At 43.8% G+C, this 21,889-nt stretch overlaps 1 protein-coding gene across 3 annotated transcripts in view; it reads left to right on the top strand.

Moving 5' to 3' along the window:
• Window positions 1-21,889, top strand: part of LOC126260801 (uncharacterized) — a 386,456-nt gene that overhangs the window by 32,316 nt on the left and 332,251 nt on the right. For all 3 annotated transcript variants that reach the window (XM_049958160.1, XM_049958161.1, XM_049958163.1), the window contains exon 3: window positions 19,611-19,870. In XM_049958160.1, the coding sequence (XP_049814117.1) occupies window positions 19,611-19,870 (260 nt within the window). The remainder of the gene's footprint in view (window positions 1-19,610; window positions 19,871-21,889) is intronic.

Genomic DNA, 21,889 nt, shown 5'->3' with positions numbered 1-21,889 from the left:
TTCATCTACACAAATTCGGGATTAATCCTGGTATCAGCTACATTTATAAAAAAGGTAATGTTTGAGGAGGGTGTACCATTACAAGAGGCAATTCCAGGAGATCTGTTCCTGCACCAGGTCAGGAGGCTAATTTCGGTGAGTGAAGGCCTCAGTGAGACCCTTGGTATGTTTGAAGAGGGACTGCTCATCACTGGAAATGTGTTGGCCACTGGTGGCTAGGCTGTATGTAATGAGTGGCGACTATTGATCCGAAGGTATCACTTGTAGCTGGTAGGTCTGATACGGATGGAGGTACTGATGTAGCCATCTTTGAAGTGGATGTCAACATTAGGAAGCTGGCTTTTTGTGTTCAGGAGGACCAGATTAAGTGAATGAGGAAGAAGGTGCTGCATTTCTGGAGGAATGTGACTAGAATGTCCTCACCCTTGGCCAAGACCATGAAAATATCATCAATGAATCGGAACCAGGAGAGGGGTTTGGGATTCTGGGTGGTTAGGAAGGGCTACTCTACTTGACCCATGGACGGGTTGGATGGAACCATAGAAGTGGCCATTGTTGTACCATGGATTTATTCATAGGTAATGCTTCCATAGGTGAAGGAATTGTGGTTGAGGATATAGTAGGTCCTGACGTCCAGGGAGGAAGTTGTAAGTTCGGAGTCAGTCAGGCATTGGGAAAGGTGGTGTCCAATAGTCGCAATGCCATGGGGACTAGGGATGTCAGTACAGAGGGAGGTGGCATCAATAGTAATGAGCAGGTTGCCATGTACTAAAGGAGCAGTAACTGTGGACAATTGGTGGAGGAAATGGTTGGTGTCTTTGATATTGGAGGTAATAGGCTGAATGTGTTGGTCTATGAGAGCAGAGATTCTCTCAGTGGCAGCACAATAACTGGCCACAGTTGGCAGTCTTCTTGAAGCATAAACAAGGTAGGAGAACAGGGAGTGGTAGGAGTGAGCAGAGATATTGTCAGGGGAGAGGTTCTGCGATGGGTCTAACGATTTGAGGAGGGATTGGAGATCATGTTGTATTTCTAGAATGGGGTCATTGTGACAGGACTTGCCGGCAGATGAATCTGACAGCTGGTGGACTCCTCCTACCTGGTAATCAATGCGATTCAAAACAACAATGGTGGATTCTTTGTCAGCAAGACCAGGATCAATTTTTAGTCAGTGGGTTGTGGCTCTTTCTGCAGATGTAAGTTTGTCTTCCATGGTGGTTGGAGGAATGATGGTGAGACAAGGTTTCAGGTAAAGAAATTCTGGAACATTAAGAGGGTGTTATTAGGGAGCAGTGGGAGCTGGGTTATGGTCATCTCATTTCAATTCTTCATCCAACCATGATCCACGTCCCACTGTCACCAAATAACCCCCTCTTAAAATTCCAGAACTTCTTAGCTGAAACCTTGCCTCACCATCATTCTCCAAATCCCTCAATATGGAAGCCAACGTTACATCTGCAGAAAGAACAGCAATCCACCACCTAAAAATTGATCCTGGTCTCATAATTCTACCTGTTGACAAAGGCTCCACCTCTGTTGAACCACAGTGATTACTGTGGCAGAAGCATCAGCTGTCAGATTCGTCCAACTAAATACCCTTGCACGGTTACCTCATTCTAGAAATATAACAGGATCCCCAGTCTGTCCTCGAATTGTTAGGCCCATCCCAGAATCTCTCCTGTTACTACCACTCTCCTCACCCCTAGCACTCCCTGCACTCCTACCTTGTACATACTTCATTAAATCCATATTCCAGACTACTCAGGATGCCCCACTGTAGTCAGTTACTGGGCTGCCACTAAGAGAATCTCAGCTCTAGTGGAACGACACATTCAGCCTGTAACTCACCCTACTATACCAAAGACATCAACCATTTCCTCCACTGATTGTCCACAGTTCCTGTTCCTTTACCACATGGCATCGTACCCGTCAATATCGATACCACCTGCCTGTGCACTAACATCCAAAATGCCCAGGGCCTTATGGTCTTCCCACTACCCTACAGACTCAAACCCTATAACCTTGTCACAATTACCAATATACGTTACCCAAAATTAATTCACATTTGAAGGCATCACCTACAAACAAACCCATGGTACAGAAATGGACCTTCACATAGCATCCTGCACAAACATTTTCATGGGCCATCTGGAGGAATTGTTCCTAATCACACAGAATCCCAAATCCCTCACCTGGTTTAGATTCTTAGACAATATTGTCTTGATTTAGACTGAGGGTGAAGACCCCATAACCACACTCCCACAGAAGCAGAACACCTTCTGCCCCATTAGCTTCACCTTGCCTTCCTCAGCCCAACACTCACCTTCCTCAATGTTGACATGCACCTCAAAGACAGCTACGTCAATACCTCCATCGACCACATCTACCAGTCACAAGCAACATTGTCAGCTGCCACCCCTTCCATACCAAGATGTCCCTTCCATGCAGCCTAGCCACCCATTGACATCAAATCTGTAATCACGAGCAATCCCTCTACTACAGATACACCAGGTTCCACTGATCCTTCTCAGACCGGAATTATCCTCCCAGCCTTGTACACTAACATACTCCTATATCTTGCCACTTCATTCATCTACCATCTACCACAATTCCACCATCCAGTCACAAAGTAGCACTCGCCTCATGTGATCTGTACAACCCAGGACTGGAGCAACTGAATCACATTCTCCACCAGGGTTTCCATTATCTCTCATCATGCTCAGAAATGAGGAATAGCCTACCCACTCTCCTTCCCACCCCTCCAACAATGGCACTGAACCCACCAGCCTACACAATATCCTTGTCTACCCCTATTCGACACCTGCTCCCAACGCCTTGCCTCGTGTGTCATAGCTCTGTAAGAGACCTAGATGGAAAACTTATACATCATTGCACTATCACCTACTCAAGTATGGTCATAAGTGTCATCTATCCTGTCGAAGGTACCTTTGAAAGCAGTCATGTGAACTAAAAAGTAAGTTGCAACCATTGTGTTACCTGAGCATGACAACCAGCAATCTTTCTCTCTTCATGAATGGACACTGTCAGGCTGTGGCCAAGAGACAGCTGGATCACAGAGCTGCTGAACATGTTGCTCAACACAATGTGTTCCACTTCAGTGACTACTTCATTGTCCATAGCAACAGTTTCCATTGTACCAACAGCAGCTCTTCTGAACTGTGCAGAAGGAAAGTCTGCTTGCAATATATCCCACATTCCTGTATTACCCCTGGCCTCAACCTTCGCTAGTCTCTGTCCGTCAGCCACGTATCGCATTCCCTGCTCCCACTCCAGCACTACACAGCCTTCTACTCCACCAAAGCATGCACTAGTCTCTTCTTTTCCACTCCCCTCCCTTCATCCCTGCATGTTCCAAAAAGCAGCACTATAGCCTCACCACTTAGCCTCCTCTCTACTTCCACCACCCAGATTGTTTCTCCTTTAAGGCATAGCTGATTGCAGTCTGGCCTCAGTGTGTGTGAGTTGTGCTTGTATGAACTTGTGTGTGTTCTCTGTTTTAGAAGAAGGCCTTTCGGCTGAAAGCTTACATGTGTAGCAGTCTTTTTATTGGGCCTGTATGCAACTCAGCATCGCTGTATGGTGAGAAGCAACGAATCGTTCTCCTAATATTGTCAAAAAGAAAAGAAATATACACTAGTATTACTTAACTAGACTAAATTACGGTGCACTGTGTTTCCTGCTTGTCTTCAAGACTCTCAGTTCCCACAGGACCTTGTTAAATATTGCAAGTACCAAATACGGAATCATAATTAGTGTTCAAAAGATTCACTAATGGATGCCCACAAGTGTCGATTTGCAGATCTGTTCCCTGAAAGATCACCATTCAGTACACAAGGAGAAGGTCATCATAGCCACCATTATATTGTGCTCTTCACTGTCACACTTTCATTAACCACTGGATACCATCCGTTCTTTCAAGAAGTCCATTTTAGATGCTTCCTCTCTATGATCTATATTATTCGTTTTCTCGACACCCTTAGTCTCTCTCATATTGTCCGCCTGCTTAGATGGCTGGCAACGTGCTTGCCTCCCATGCAAGCGGGCCTGGGTTCGATTCCCGACTGGGATGGAGATTTTCTCCGCTCGTGGACTGGGTGTTGTGTTTTCCTCATCATCATTTCATCCTCATCACCGGCGGGCAAGTCGCCCAATCTGGCGTCGACTGCAATAAGGCTTGCACTCGGCGGTCGAACTTCCCCAGATGGGGCCTCCCGGCCAACGATGCCATACGCTCATTTCCATTTTTCTCTCTCTTATTACTGTTTGTGTGGTGCCGTATAAAATTGCGGTGCCACACCCAAGTCAGCAATGCATATTAATACTACAGACATTAGCGATGTCTCACTGAAATCTGAACGATGTAAGGAAGAGGCTGAAGAAGATATGCCCTCTCTCAGCACAGTAGCACCCTAGCATGGAGGTCAATTTCGAGCCAAGTATGAAGGTCCTCTGTCCAGTTTGTGACCTCAGCTGAAGCAGTCAGCATCATCGAGCGGAACTACAATGTCATTGAAGGCGTACATAAATGTACTTATGTATATGTTTAACATTGTACTTCAAGAGAAGAGTTTGTTAATTCATGCATGAAGTTATGCTTCAATAGTCAATGACAGTTGTAAATTATCAGGCAGTGCTGTGACAAAGAATTGTATCAAATTAAGTAAATCTTTCTATCATTTATGTAATAAAGTTAACTAATATTTCATCTGTTGTAGTTATGATGAGTCATCTCCAAGAGCAATCAAAGAACCCATATTTATAGAGGGCCGATTGTAGTTTTGTCTGGGTATAATAATTTGGTAAACAGTTCAGTTTGGAGATGTCACAACTTCTCCTCCATCAGTCCATCTCTAGTGAAAGCAACCTGTTTCTCTGACACTTGTTTACTTCCTATCTCTCTGCTCCATATGTGGCGATGTTTTCAACACCTGAACAACATAGCATCTGTGGAATTCAGTTTGTTATTTTGTTATTCCACAGGACAGAGTTCAGTTGTTGATTGGCCTCTCGTCCTGCCCTCGTTTATTATTTATGTCGTTTTTCCTTTTTTCGTTTGATGTATCATAGCCCTCATATACTTAAAACACATTTCCTTATCTTACTGTCTCCAATCTCCAGAACCCCTATGGTATAGTCGCCGAACTTCAGATATTCGGTTTTTGTCAAGGTAATTGCGGTGCCCCGTTTCTCATATTCCTCTGTTACCTTCCAAAGCATCATCCTGGTCTCCTGTTATGATGACCTGGTCGTCATGTGAAGAGAAGTGTGCGAGACTTTGTCTCTCACAGGGACTCCCACGTCTTTACATTTGCTTTGAGTATTTCCTCCACGTGGCTTTTAAATAGTGTCAGTACTACAGCACACCCTAGGCGTAACCTATTTTTAAAAGGCAACTCCCGTGCCACTGAGTTTCCTACTGTGACTGCACTCACACAGTTGGACAGTTGAAACGCCACAGTTCTTCATATATGTCCATAGTCTGTTTTTTGGCACCGTATTACAGGCCTTCTGCAAATCCGCGAAGCCTAATTGGGTCTTATCCCTCCGGTAATTCTATTCTCTGTTAGATTCCATAATGTGAATATTTCATCAATACATGAGCTTACTGATCTAAAACTAATCTGTTCTTCAAAGTTACAGAACTTACCGTCTCTGTTCTTTCTTTCAAGGCTCTCCAATATAACTGTGCTTGTGACAGCATTACATTTAGGCTCCAGTAATTTTCACGATCTTGCCTAATCGCCTTCTTATACGAGGGAAGTTCAATAAGTAATGCAACACATTTTTTTTCTCGGCCAATTTTGGTTGAAAAAACCGGAAATTTCTTGTGGAATATTTTCAATTATTCCCGCTTCGTCTCGTATAGTTTCATTGACTTCCGACAGGTGGCAGGGCTGTACAGAGCTGTTAAAACGGCGTCTGTAACGGATCTGCGTTGCAAACAACGGGCAGTGATCGAGTTTCTTTTGGCGGAAAACCAGGGCATCTCAGATATTCATAGGCGCTTGCAGAATGTCTACGGTGATCTGGCAGTGGACAAAAGCACGGTGAGTCGTTGGGCAAAGCGTGTGTCATCATCGCCGCAAGGTCAAGCAAGACTGTCTGATCTCCCGCGTGCGGGCCGGCCGTGCACAGCTGTGACTCCTGCAATGGCGGAGCGTGCGAACACACTCGTTCGAGATGATCGACGGATCACCATCAAACAACTCAGTGCTCAACTTGAAATCTCTGTTGGTAGTGCTGTCACAATTGTTCACCAGTTGGGATATTCAAAGGTTTGTTCCCGCTGGGTGCCTCGTTGTCTAACCGAACACCATAAAGAGCAAAGGAGAACGATCTGTGCGGAATTGCTTGTTCGTCATGTGGCTGAGGGTGACAATTTCTTGTCAAAGATTGTTACAGGCGATGAAACATGGGTTCATCACTTCGAACCTGAAACAAAACGGCAATCAATGGAGTGGCGCCACACCCACTCCCCTACCAAGAAGAAGTTTAAAGCCATACCCTCAGCCGGTAAAGTCATGGTTACAGTCTTCTGGGACGCTGAAGGGGTTATTCTGTTCGATGTCCTTCCCCATGGTCAAACGATCAACTCTGAAGTGTATTGTGCTACTCTTCAGAAATTGAAGAAACGACTTCAGCGTGTTCGTAGGCACAAAAATCAGAACGAACTTCTCCTTATTCATGACAACGCAAGACCTCACACAAGTCTTCGCACCCGAGAGGAGCTCACAAAACTTCAGTGGACTGTTCTTCCTCATGCACCCTACAGCCCCGATCTCGCACCGTCGGATTTCCATATGTTTCGCCCAATGAAGGACGCAATCCGTGGGACGCACTACGCGGATGATGAAGTAGTTATTGATGCAGTACGGCGTTGGCTCCGACATCGACCAGTGGAATGGTACCGTGCAGGCATACAGGCCCTCATTTCAAGGTGGCGTAAGGCCGTAGCATTGAATGGAGATTACGTTGAAAAATAGTGTTGTGTAGCTAAAAGATTGGGGAATAACCTGGTGTATTTCAATGCTGAATAAAACAACCCCTGTTTCAGAAAAAAAAGTGTTGCATTACTTATTGAACTGCCCTCGTAGATAATGGACTTTTTTAACTGCATGGGTACCCAGACTCATTCCAAACACTTATTATACAACTGGACCAAGATATCATACACAACCATAGGAGCTGCCTTTATTATGTCTATTCTGTATGGACCCACCAATTTCCCATTTTTCATTTACCAATTTCTTGCTAGGCTTTCTTCCTTTCCAACTGGACATTCCGTGTATGAATTCCTTTCCTTTCTCCGTGAGCAAGGCTTGGTAATATTTAACAATTCCTTCATTCTTATTAGAGTAACCCCAACTTCATTTTTGTTTTCGACTCTCATGATCTTTAGTATGTTCCACTCTCTGTTTCCTCTAGTAACACCTAAGATTTCTACTATATTCTCTCTGACTGTCTGCCACTTCTCATTAGCACTACTAATGGACCTTTGTGCTTCTTTCTGCATAATTCCAAGTGTTTTAAGCCCTTCATCAAGTCGAATGCGCAGCCACTTATACAGGCCTTCTGTTTCATCTACACCAATTTCTCTACTTCCCCATTTTTTTTCTCACCCAGAGCTACAAAGGCTGGCCTGTATATCATTGCTTTAACTCATTGGTACACATTCTCCACAGTGTCACCTATCATATGTGATGCCTTGGCTTCCAGTATAAATCGCTAAGGAAAACGCACTGAATACTCCTGCAAACCTGCTGAGCCTCTGAGGACCTTACTTGCCACCTCTTCAGCATTTCAGGTACTACTTTTTTCCATCTAAAGATAAAACAGGTACCTTGTTTCGCTCCCCATATATTAATGTACTGACTTATGCCTAAACCATCCTTTCATTATCATTTAATACATTTGCGCCATGCTGAACAACACCCAGTACGTAGACACATGTGATCAATAACTAAAATTTCTTTTGGATCACTTATCTTCTCCAGTGATCCCTTAAGCTGCGCATAACATTTATGTTTTTCTTGCATCTTGGCGTCGGCATTTGGCGCATACACTGTCATGATCATGACTGAGTGCCCCAATAATTCTATTTGCACGTGAAGGATCCTTTCACCAATATGATCCCAGGATTCTATATATTTCTTGCATTTTTTCCCTAATTGCTACGAAGACCTACTTCTGGCTCTCTCCTCTGTTCGCAACGCTCTGTAAAAATGGATATAACCATTCTATTCCTCCGTATCTTTGCCTCGCTTCTACCTTTTGGTTAGGGCTACTACGTCGATATTATTTTTTTTATTTCACGAAATACTTCCTCAGCTTTAGTGGAAATGCCCTGGAACTTTCATGTACCTAAATTAATTGCCCTCTCTGCTCCAAATTTTGTTTTCCAGAAATACAAACCTATTCATCTGAGGGTATTTTAAAGGGAAACTTTGCCTTGGCATTTTTTACATGTGACGGGGTACAGACCCAACAACCCAATGCCACCTTGAAGGATCGGATAATCTTTACTCACGGTTTTCTTCCATTAGGACGACTGCCTGCCTAGGCTGAGCTGTTCAGTCTACCTCAGTCTGATGAACTTCTCCGCCCTCTCGACCATTGGGATGTCACTGCTGATGCTGCTCTGCCCTTGAGGCCGTTGTTTGCTGTGTGCCGATTATTCAATGGCGCAAGAGGTTCGCCTTTCACCCTCTACCGTTAGCTGCATAACGCAGAAAGGAAAAGATATTTAACCAAATCGAGGAGGAAGAGCTACATAGTGTGTGCAATGTGTTTGTCCAGTAGCAACACGCGCACTTTTGGTCTAACTCCAGCGATGTCATTATCTTGCAGCCGCTTTCGAAACGAAATTTGGCTTCAGAAGGGAATTTCTGTGGTCAGTTTCTCACTAAGGTACACTTTACATGTGTCCCTGAGAAATACCTACTCTGAGAAGATTTCTGGATTTCTGGATTTCGATGGTCTACAAAGTGGGGCCAACATTTATGTGGCTCTTCCTTTCTTATTTCGCGGATCTGGGGAACCTTTTCTGCCAGTTTCTGGCAGTCACACCCGATTTAACTTCCTACAATCACAAAATTTGGCAAACTGGAAATTGTCTTTAACTTATCATCCGTGAGTTAATGTGGTTGTTAAGGGGTCCCCTCGCCGGCTCTACATCCTTGTTGTCAGCAGATTTTGTAAATACGGTGGTTGCTTAGTAACAGGCCTAACCGTGTTCAATCTTCGCATTTATTTATTTATTTATTTATTTATTTGGGCCATTGGTTACCTTTGCCTTCCGTCCTACAGAAGCATTTCAGGGCACCAGTTTGCTTGCTAATTTCTACAGTTATTTTGTTTTTCCGGTTTTTCGTTTTGTTCTTTGAGTACGCCGATTTCGGTCTGTAGAGTTTGTACTTCTTTGGCCGCATCTGGTGCGAGCAGGTTCTTCAGGTTCGCATCCCCAGCTCGGAGTTCCTCGTCATCACCTTCGAGTTTGGCTCCGTCAAGTGTCCAGTGACGTATCCGGTTCTTTGTTTACATGTCAGCTACCACACCCAGTGTCCCCATTAATTTCTGTGTGAGTTCATTGGATACTTCGTCAGATCCTTGAGGAAGAGCTGTTGGGCATTTCCACGGTTAATATTTATTCATTAGAACTTCAGCTTGGAGCCAGTAATGTTTTCTTTAGTTAGTCTCTACTTAACCAACGAAACAGTTGTTATATTTTTGGGTTCCATGTTTTAATGAGTTACCAATAGATATGAATTATCGCGAAGAACAGCTGAAACACACTGATACAATGACAAAAGCTGTAACTTAGACATGTACAGAAACTTTCGAATATGTATGTGTTTGCAGTTTGCTCCACTCAAAGCAAGAAAAAAATATTGACTTATATCGTGTCTGATAAGCATATATGCTTTGTTTATCCGTGTTATTATCACATCCGCTTCCCCTGACATTTAAAAAATTTTGATAGAGTCTGATGATTCGCCCATCCTTAGACTTCACTCGACTTTCTAATGCATGAATATGTTTGTAAATGTAATTATCTTTGCTTCAAAAGCGAATCCGTTTGAGGGTTCCTACCGTTTGAGGGTCGGATTTAACAACAATTGTGGAACCGGTTCCTTCTCTGTAGGAAAATAATTTTATTGCCTTTGACGACTATTTATTATCACGTTTGTGTGATTTTCACTTAAGTTACAGGTGTGGCGACTTATTTCGTACTTTAAATGATGTTGGTATTATATTCCATACAGGTTTCCTACATTCCACATTCAATGATTTGGCAGCAAATGTAGCTAAAATATCGACACTTCAGTGGGTAGATATATCATGTCTTCCTGCAAAAGGTCACATTTTATGATGATTACCAGCAGTTCTGGGACTGATGACCTCAGAAGTTAAATCCCATAGTTCTCAGAGCCATTTGAGCCACCAGCACTTCTTTGTTATTAAATGTAAACGACATTATTCAGTAAATATCTACCACGTGTAAGAGAATCGTAAAATAGCTGTCCTGTGGTGTATCACACTTCCCAGGGTCCTTAGAAAATTAAGGATGACGAATGTGGTGTAATTTCTTAGCTCTTCCCGTTTTTAATGGCACTAAATATACTCCCTGTTGTAAAAGTATGTTATAAATCAATATAAACGTTAGTCCTAGCACTCACCCGATATCGTATTCAGAAGTGTCGCTTGCTGACCGCTTGGGGCGCAGTTGTCGCTGTGCGTAACAAGAACGAGACGGAGTGTCGCGGCTGTTAGGTTAGGCCCTGGCTGCCGCCGCGGCGTGCAGTATGCGGCTGGTGTGGGGGAGCAGCTGGTGGCGGCTGGAGGACCCACACGGCCGGCGTGACGACACGCTCTAGACCTCTCCACTCACCTCGCACACGAGTGCTGACTTACGAGCGCACTAACGCAAACACCGCTCATGCGTGAGGCCTCAGGTCTGCTTGGACTGGCGGACTGCTTCCTAAAGGGCTGTACGAGCAGTGATCTGTGATCGTGGGTGGCCCAGCGGTTCTAGGCGCTACAGTCTGGAACCGCGCGATCGCTACGGTCGCAGGTTCGAATCCTGCCTTGGGCATGGATGTGTGTGATGTCCTTCGGTTACTTAGGTTTCTAAGTTCTAGGGGACTGATGACCTCACAAGTTGTCCCATAATGCTCAGAGCCATTTGAACCATTTTTTGTGATCGTGGCACATGTGGTCAGCGTGTAGAAAATCCCCCCAGCCAGTGGATGAATCCCGGTGCCGCCGCTTCTTCTCTATTCGAGCAACTCCTGACCTAGGCTCGTGAGGCTGAGCGGACCCCATTCCAGACCTCCACACTTCAGAAAATTCCGAGGAAGTACCAGGAATTGAACTTTCGTCCTTCTGCTTCAATTCAGTGACACTAGCTGTTCGTCTGATATGTGCACAACACACACTGCATAGTTTACACTATCGAATACACACAGTAAATACGTGGTCACGAAACACTCGTAGCACATGTGAACATAAATACCACAACCAATATCTTAAGCTACTAAAACAATGTCTAAGTGCGAAGCCACACGATGCTGAGACTGACTCGGCAGCTGTGTCGCCGACGTCTCTAAAACTTATGTGTAATCTCGAAAAGAGGAAGGAAAAAAGACAGTAGGTAAATGATCACTGAACAAGAGTGTTAGGATTTTCCCATACTCCTGAATTTTCCCAGCTGTGTGGGAAAGAAGTGCCACTGCTTAGAATAAGCATCCAATTTAAACATTTATACTCATAAAGTCTGGCCAATGTTAATAGTTTGGTATAGTCTCTGTGTGAAGATTACGATTTGGAGTCCAAAGGAATCTATCTACGATCCTCAGTTGCAGAGAAGATTCTTCGGGTTTTTTCAAGGTGGTCAGTCTAAATTGTCCACAGATGAAACCCTGTTCAAGATACTGAAATATAAGTAGTGATGTATTGGGGTTTCTGGACCACCTTTCCACCAACGTACCAAAACCAGAGAAAATTAATTGAAAACAGCATGGAACACGATTTTTACGAAAATAAGGAGAAAACTGTGTTAACTAAGGAAAAAATACACAATTTTCTAACACTTTTTAGTGCTGAAACCAACACTATAATCATCATCATCATCACCTCAGTCGTTTTCTGTTGGCCGCGCCGAGTGGCCGTGCGGTTTGAGGCGCCATGTCACGGATTACGCGGCCCCTCCCGCCGGAGGTTCGAGTCGTCCTTCGGGCATGGGCGTGTGTGTGTTGTTCTTAGCGTAAGTTAGTTTAAGTAGTGTGTAAGTCTGGGGACCGATGACCTCAGCAGTTTGGTTCCTCAGGAATTCACACACATTACAACTTTTTTTCTGCTAAAGAAACACTTCCAATGTCCAAGAGGTCCAGCTTGTTCTTTAAAGTTTTAAACTGAAGAACTTTAAATAGTAAACGAACTTACTGAATAACCTCTGGTGGGTCCTCATCTATCACCATCTTCTCCTCATCTACCATCGTCTTTTCTGGTCTCATTTATAAAGAAAAGAATTTCTGTATAATAATGTCTCCCTTACTCACCCAACTGTTGTGTGAGTCATCAAAAACCAACTATTTGATGCAGACTTCGACATCCTTCTTCCCTAAAACTTTCTCAACGGGGTACACATTGGGAAACCTCGTCTTCTGTAGTTCATATTCATAAAAATTTCCTTATATGTCTTCACCATCCATGGCTTTCGGCTTGTATGCGATTGGATTAGAAAGGAAAACACTATAAACCTTAAAAATATCTGTTGAGCAGTTGGCTGTGTAATCTTTTGCAAAGATTTCCTTAAGTCTGCTGATCCAAACTTATCATCCACGTAATACTTGGGCTTGAAATCTTCAATATACACTGTCTTCAACAAGTCCATCTCTTTTTCTTTGGACATACTTTTTGTTTTCATTTTTATCGTTCCATGTCTTGTCTTTTTGTACTCATTCACCAGCTTTTCAACCAGTTCAGTCCATTTGTTGTTACCTCGAAGAGCTGACTTTTTCCACATTTTTTCCTATAATAGTATATAAAATATACTGTCTTTGTCTCACTAAACCGTGAGTAATGGTTGTGCCATGCTTTCATTGAAGAACTATTTACCATTGTATGTAGTCTTCATGGTGTTCTCTACTACAAAAGTTTTTGAAGGCGACAGCCGCATTTTTGTCTGTTTTCTGCTTAGCTGGCGTTGTCCACGCCAACTTCTAGAAGGCGATGACGATCAACAAATATTAGCATCCTTTGTTCATCTTCGAGTTTCCCTTCAAGTTTAACTGTCGATTTCTATTAGATCTGCTTGCCATAGATTTCCCCGTCAGTTTATGTGTAGTTCGCTAATGATTTCTTCTCGAATGTTTCCTGCAAGACTGAGTACACCTTCGGTGAAGTCGTTCATGCTCACAATTTTCTTTAACAAAATTACTATTCTTTGTTTTGCATTCAGTACAAAGACCTTCAATTCTTTGTCCTCCCTTTTTTGTTCTCTTTGTGTGTCGGTCAGCTTTTTGCACTTCAAGTACCAGAAGTGATTCCGATTGTTCATTTATTAGGTTTAAAATTTCGTTGAAGTTAGGACCATCTGACAGCAGTTTTAATACAAGTACCCACAAACGAGCATAAATGGCTTCAGCAGTGTTTTGTACTTTCTCGACGTTGTAGAATACTTCATCTTCCCCAAAGTAGTTAACTAATTGTTTTCGTGTGTTTTCACCAGAGGAGTTGAAGGCAAATTTCTTGTCTTTGTCTTTATAGTAATATCCACTATGTGAAAACCCTGTCAGAAATGTCCAACTTTACTATTCCACATTCGGCATTTCTTCTTTTGTTAGGTAGTTCATCGATCATGAAAAAATCACGAAAGTACTTGATTTTCAACTATTTTGCCAACTTTTCTAGATCAATATTTTATAGAGGTTTGACGTATTTTCTTGTTATCTCTCTGAATTTTTTTGTTTTGTTCCACTTCCCTTCTCAGTTGCCCTCTTGTGTCTCTTCTATTCTTCCAGTTCTTTATCTTTTTGTTTCTTATTTATGACTGCATTTGCAACAGCAGCTACCCCGCCAGCCAATGAACCAGCAGCTGCCGAAAATGATAATGAAGCCAACAAATTTGGTACAACTCCGCCTTCGCGTTGTGTTAGTATTTTGCATCCCTTCTTTTTTACAATGGTTATACCTAGTGTGATGAGTAGGTTTCCATCAGTTTTTCGTTGACTCCTTTTTTGTGCATCAGTCAAAAATCGTCAGTGCTGTGTAGTTGATCTTCGTATAGTTTACTTTTGTTCGATTTTCCCTTATTCTTTCGTCTTGGTAGCACACCGAAATAGGATGGACGTATTTCATCATCACACATGAGCTGGAAGTGCTCTGATGACTGTGGTTTGGAGAGGTTTGCCGGTAACGATCACAAGTAGATAGTGCTCTAAGTCATGTCATACGAGTCGAAACCAACTGATGCACCCAGAGAGAACAACGGAAAAAATGATTAAATGCTTGATAAATGACCTGCAGCAACATCTTCCTCTCAACTGATCACTCGATCTACTTCCTATCGTCCTTTAACGCAGATCCATGTCAGTTTAGAGGCAGATGGCTCTTTTTTCCAGGAAAGCATCAAAGAACGCAGTCACCTTGCATGTATCACTATTGCCTCAATCGATATACAGCTGAATGTTGTCATACAGCACTTGTTTATTGCATGACACCGCAAGGTTGTGATTGGCGGCGAATACAGAGAAGCACATTGTAAATACTGTTTGTTAGACTTTGAAACATCTGAACAGTCCTGCACGGGGTCAAACATGCGATCGATTCTGTAGTTGTATACTACAGTCACCCCAGCCGATAATACAACACTTTTTAGCTAAGGACACTTAAAAAACAATAATAAGGCAGTTGCCGATAACTCTGGAGACACACCTGGGATTATGATCCGACTTATACATATATTTATACTCTACATTTGGTGGTAATCCACGTTAAACATTCTATTCCAACCGTCTTACCGCTGTCGACGAAAAATGACTGTTTCCCCAATTCCCAGTGGATTCATGTCAACGTGTTCTTGTATTCCTCTTGCTGTTGCATACTCGTTTCCATGTACATGCAAGTAGCCCCTCAGTTTCACCGCATTTCGTCGTATTTTCCGTCAGTTTATACATATTTCTGTCATTTTTGGTATTTTTATCTTTTTATGTCACTTCTACCCATGCGATCAGTACATCACTTCTCGTTCCGTATTCTGAAATTGCTTGTAAAAGTAGTACAGTTGTCAACACCTAGCGCAAATGCATAATTTTTCTGGTCTGACAGCGCAGTATACCACTGTACTCCAATGCGTCCAATCACCTCAAAGCCGGCCGCTGGTGGCCGAGCGGTTCTGGCGCTGCAGTCTGGAACCGCGCGACCGCTACGGTCGCAGGTTCGAATCCTGCCTCGGGCATGGATGTGTGTGTTGTCCTTAGGTTAGTTAGGTTTAAGTAGTTCTAATTTCTAGGGGACTTATGACCTCAGTAGTTGAGTCCCATAGTGCTCAGAGCCATTTTGAACCAATCACCTCCAACCACATATTCTACAGCTGCTCTGTTTTCAGTACACCTGTGCCTGTGCATATGTTGCAGACGGTTGCCATGTCCCGGCCCTCACGCTGGTGGATTCGACTTCGATCGTAGAGCACACCTAAGGTTATGGTCCACCTTCTAGCTCTATCCCAGATGTGACGTATTGTGGATCCATCTCCAAACATTGCTCTGGACATAATGCGTGGCAGATCCCCCTTCAGACCCTATCCCGGATGTGATATATTGTGGATCTGCATACCAACATCGCTCCGGATACTACGCATAGAGGATCCACCTTCAAACCCTATCCCAGATGTGGTACATAGTGGATCCGCATCCCAACATCGCTCCGGATGTAACGTGTGGTGGACCCACACTCGAAAGTAACTAGGGTGTACTCTCGGTCATGGGAGACACCCGCCATTGGCAGTCTGTGAGATATGGCTGACCTACAGCAGAGGCGATGAAACATTACACTGGTCTGTACCAGCGACTTTGGATTAGTACTTGTATATTTAACAGGATCGCCACATATGCTAGATGCCAGGACACAGACGGCACTTCTTTTTGATATATTAGAAGAGACAGATGCGGTAAAATCTTATCGAGTTCTGTTTCGGATGAAGTTAGCAGAGCTAAAAATCCTGTCCTTCCTTCAGTTCCCATACTGTCTCTTATACTACCTCGTGTTGCAGGACAAAGCGTCATTTTGGCGCTGGCCTTACACATCGTACACCGTTGACAGAGCAACTACAAAATGTTCCCCTTTTCGCCGAGTGGAAAAAAAACAAACAAAAACGATTCTGTGTCATTGACTCAGCTCAACCTGTCTCTCCGCAGGGTGCAAAAGGTGGTAGAAGTGTGTTTAGTTCCGTCTTAAGTCGGGATGATCTCATGGACGAAGCTGCAGGGAGGGCAGCAGCAGAGGCTGAGGAACAGTTACAAGACGCAGGGGGACTGTCTGAAGCAGCGTCGTAGTTTTGCTGTAGCAGATAAGTTCGAGAAAGGTGACTGGTTTTTGGATGTGAGAATGGCATGAATGTGATTCACCAGTCGATGTAATCATTAAAAGAAGTCTCCATAGCATCCAATGCAAGGATGTGGTTGACTGTATAGACTTGATTGCAAATCGCAGACAGCTTTTCTACGAGAAAGTGTAATGGTAACAGCGACTCTTGTGTGTGCCTGTAGAACCGAGACAGCTTTTTTGCACGGTGACGGTAACATAGTCGTTGTGATCATATTTTTAATAGCGCAGTCCTCATGCAAAATGTATGTTGCCGTCGTTAGATCCTTCTGTTGTCAGCTTCAAAAGTCGGTTCTCAATACTGTCCCTCGGAAAGAACATAGTCTACCAGAGATTCCCATTTGAATTATCTAGTGAGTGTAATCTGACTACTGAAAAAGAAAAATTCTCCCCATGCAAAGTGACTATCATGATAAATTAAAATAATTAGCCTATCGCTTTGATGTGAGTGACATGGCGCATGGTGGCTGGAGGTGATGACTAGGGTACCATGGATATGATTCTGGCCTAAAGATTTTTTCGTTGCGGCGATATCTTTTAACGATATTTGACCCTCTCACCTACACAAGGAGAGCTGACCATCGTAATAAAATCAGATGTATTACGGAATTTATAAAGTGATACGTAGTATAAACCTTGTGTTTACCACTTCTGTGTGCTGTTACCTTAAGACAGAGTCCGAAAGTGAGGAGGTGTCCTGTAACAGTGGTAGATCTGAGCACTCTGTGATGAGCTGAAAATGAGTTTAATATTCTAGTCCTATGGTGCATGACGTGACAGATAAGAAATGATATTTTTCCACCTGATGAAAGAATACTTCGAGGGAATATAGCATATGCCATAGTCCTGTAGAGGATTTCTACATTTTGTGTGAGAAATTTGAGGTGTGTGCCTAGGATTGGGTAAAGTGTTTTCTTTTTTTTAAACTTGTGGGTCTATGTTGGGGTGGAATGGTTTAGAAGTACTGTGTATGTCCAAGCTGCAGTTGCTTGTTTTGCAATGCACCGTGGCTGCCTGCAGTGGCGGTCGTGAACAGTCGGCAACCAGACCTGGGTCAGGTACAGAGAATGCACCAACCTGTCTGATATTGCCCAGGGCAGCGACGGTTGGCGAAGTGACCAGTGTGCTGTGTGAGCGCCACACAAGTGGACGTGTGTGTGGTGCGTGAAAGAAGATTCAAAGTGAGGGACGTTTATACTGGACGTATTGATAACATACGAATTCCTACCAATCCAGTCTTCCCCACATGCCCTGCACGGCCAGGGGTGGTGCACTCTGACATACACATGCATCCACGACTGCGACTGAGACTGTGGCTGTGGCTGCGGTCCCCGAGTGTCGGTGCTGGTGGTGTACGAGGGGACGGGCGCACTGTTTGTGGACGTGTGGAAGGTGAGTGTGCAGACTGTGTGAGTGTTACGGCGATCTCCTACATCTACCCACGGCAACTGCTGCTGGGGACTGGGTCGTGGTTTAAGTGCACTGTGTTTAATGCTTGCCAATAGATCGCAGGAGACTGTCTTGGAGTGGTATTTTCTGTTGTCTCTGTCCAAATGGTGGTTACTATACCGCACTTCATTCCACTCCCGAGTGATTACAGTTATTACATCTTGGGGAGCAGGTGTGGACGGTGCAGTTACGATGTCTACCCAAGTGGGGGAACCCTGTCTCCTGAAAACTGCTTAAATAAAGAATATGCATTGATTTGAATTTGGGTCCTTCCTTTGAAACACAGAGTGATATTTTTCCTACCAATTTTTTTCTGGAAAGGAGGGGGTTGGGGGAGGGGGTGATGGGTAGGGGGGCTGGGACGAACTCTGGTGGTGGCACTGTGCACTAGCTCAGTCGATCCCTTCATGTCGAGGTGAGCGCACGCACGAAAAGTTTCCAATAAGATGACACCTCCAATCTGCAGCAGTGTAATTACATAATTACGACATGTAGCTGCTGGATGTGAGCTTTTCCCACGAAGTAAAAGTGGGATCCAACCCCTGCAAACTGAATTTTATTAAAGAAAACAGTATATCCTACGCTATATAATTTCTTGTCTGAGTCCTTTTCCTGCCAATTTACAGATTTGGGAGGGGTGGCGAAGGGCTGGGGGGGGGGGAGCAGGTTTCCCAGAAGAGTGGGGGAGTTTATTTATCAATTTAATTAAATAGTCAGTCAAACTGATATAAAAAATGTGCTTCTTTCAGCGAGAGGAGTTCCCAGGGGGATGGCAGAGGGGGAGGGCGAGTAGGAGGGGGAGGACGATGGGTGAGGGAACAATAGGTCAAGGACCTGTCAATCAAAAGAGAACTGTAGGTTTGCCCCTGAATGTATACTTGCTCCTGAATGTAGGCAACCCACAATAAAAAAAATTCACTGATGTCCTTGCTGCTCTACTACTTACAGGGTCACTCTAATCGAGTTCCCCACAGGCACCTCATTTGTGGCTAGGCATGATTTTCGTGGAGGATATTATGAAATTTTTGCGCTTTTCAAAAGCCTAACGGTCATCTTCATGAAATACTGCTATGGATTTCTCATTTGTGGGTAGAGGACGTGAAGCGTTTCGTATACAATACACTGATAAGTTCCAAAGGTCCTGGTTGCCTGTGTGGCTGAAGTTGCAACCATTGTTGGTGAAACATTTGTTTGTCTTGTGGGTATTAGACGTGCAGATACGAATTGTACATTAAAGTAAACGGACGACATTTTTCTGCACGATCTCTAAAGAATATTCATGGCACGTCAGTCTGAACAGAATCTCCGAACATCACTTCACGGACACCTAGCGGGGAAACGGTGATTTGTTTGTCGTGTACGCTAACCACTCTAAAATTTTGTTACACAGTGTTTTACACCCTATATATTGCGTATTTATAGTGCGTATAAAATTTGCCAAAGTTAGTCAAAGAACATTGCTGATCGGAAAAATTGATTTAGAAGGCCATAATATTGCGTCAGATCACTTACATTACAAAAGTTATTTCTTTCCACAGGTACTGCTCTGCCAAGGGGAAGAACAAGCTATTGAGTTGTTGAGCTGCAAGCAGGACGAGGGATGCGTTCGTGGGGAATGCGTCGAAGGCGCGTCGGACTGCCACTCGGAAACCGATCCCATCACGTGTACAGGCGTGGGGCTCTTCCCTGACCCTGACGACTGTACCAAGTTCCACATCTGCAAGGCGGGGGGAGGGCCTTCCACAAACAGAACCTGTGCGGATGACTGGGCCTACAACCCACTTACAGGCGTGTGCAGGTAAGGGACAACAATTTCCCTGCTGAAACGGAATTCCTCACTCTAACGTCGTGTTTTCATGGAGGTTGAGGCAGCTACCACAGGTCACGTAAGACATGCTATCTGGAACGAATAAATATACACAGCTAAGTGAGGAAGACTTTTTTAACGTTATAGCTAAAGAGTTATGACACCGTTGTTCTTTTCAACTAAACTGTTCACTTTTCTTTAGTCCGTGGCGTTGGGAGAAGTCTTCGGTGAGAAGTTCAGAGCTATAACATGTCGATCAAAAGTTTCAAGATACCGTAACAAATAACTATCCCTCTGTCAGGAGAAAAAGTCTCACAAATCTCTGCCCTGTTGTATCAAATGGAAGTAAACACACGTCTCTCGGACAGTTCGAGTGTTTATTATTATCATTGTCATATCAAGTGCTCAAAATGTTGACCCTGAGCAATGATATAAGCTAAAAAGGTATTTTAGAAACGTTGAATTTTATTTGGATTTATAACATAACAGTTCCACAGTACACGACATTTCACGTTTCGTGTATCGTCTGAGTAGGCCTGTTGTTTCATTCAACCCACAGGTGAAAGTCCAAAAGTGTTACATCTGGTGAGCAGGTTATCTGTGAGATTACGCTAATAAAGATTTCCAGTCTCAGGTAACACACTGGGGTCTCTCAGTGGCCGGAACAGCACTGCTACTACAGTCGCAGGTTCGAATCCTGCCTCGGGCATGGATGTGTGTGATATCCTTAGGTTAGCTAGGTTTAAGTAGTTCTACGTTCTAGGGGACTGATGACCTCAGAAGTCCCATAGTGCTCAGAGCCATTCTTCCAAGTAGTCTGCAAGGTAGTCCACACATCCAAGTCTGACTTGTGCAGAATATTTTGAAAAATGAAGAAATCCCAGGACAGTTGCTGAATCCAAAATCTTTTATTGTGTAGATGACCAATTTTGGAACACTTGGAAGTTCCTTCAGCTGGTAATCCAAATCATGCAGGACAGTGGGGGGGGGGCTGTTAAGAGGGGGGGGGGGGGCGACGGCTGTTATACCGGTCAGACTCGGTGAAACATGGCTTCAGGGTCAGGAGCACACCTTCACTTGTGCACGTTTCAAGCAGCTTCTGCGCATGCGCAACTGGGTTTGGTGACCAACGTGCACAGTTCGAGGTGTGCTCTGCTACCCCTTCCCAGTCTACTACAAGTTTACGTCAGTGCCACCAGGTGGTAGCAGACTGTAGCAGACTTTTATTTACGTCTGCCGTAAATCCCGCTACGCGGTAGCACACTCCACGGATATGCCAGTTCACTCACTATATTGTAGTACTATATCGGACTTCAGTAAATGTTATAGTTATACTAATATAAAAACCTATTTCGTCGGATTCTGAATGAGATATAGTACATGAAGTTCTGGATTTTATCACAGAGTAATCCATTTGTGGTGCTGAGTACCATACAGCAGATCATCGTCGACTCAGAGACTAGCATTTATTCATGCTTCTGGCATCTGTTGACCTACGGTGGGTCAGGTTTATCTGCGCTGTAGGCCCACATTACACGTTTATCCGAACATTCAAGAAAAGATGTCTCACTGGTTACTCTGATAGTCACTTAAATTTGGGGGTCGAGGGCGGCATCCCTTCGGCCCTCGTGGCTCTCATCGCCTCACTTGTATTCTAGTCGAGTGACCTTGTAGGCAGATAGTACTACTTGAATGTAATAATTTCGCAAAGGGCAGTTTGTGTTTGGGGCTGGTTGTCTACTGTGCAGGAATCGGCTTTCCTGTGGAGTGTCAACATGGACTGCATTGAACCTGTATTAAGCGCTAACAGAAAAGAAAATTACATAGAAAAGTTAGCCGCAAAGAAACAGGGCATTCCAGACCATCAGTTGTCTGAGAAAGTGACGAAATCAAATAAGTGTGACTACAAGCGAATATTTAACAAAGAAATATATAACAAGCGTAAGTTGTTATGTGCGTGCAACGTAAGAATAGCTGATCTTCAGCCCAGAAGTAAATTCGTTAACTAAT

Source organism: Schistocerca nitens, chromosome 5, assembly GCF_023898315.1.
Source record: "Schistocerca nitens isolate TAMUIC-IGC-003100 chromosome 5, iqSchNite1.1, whole genome shotgun sequence".
NCBI classification, from domain to species: domain Eukaryota; kingdom Metazoa; phylum Arthropoda; class Insecta; order Orthoptera; family Acrididae; genus Schistocerca; species Schistocerca nitens.
Note: the sequence above shows the minus strand (reverse complement) of the source record. Positions and strands in the feature narration are given on the sequence as shown.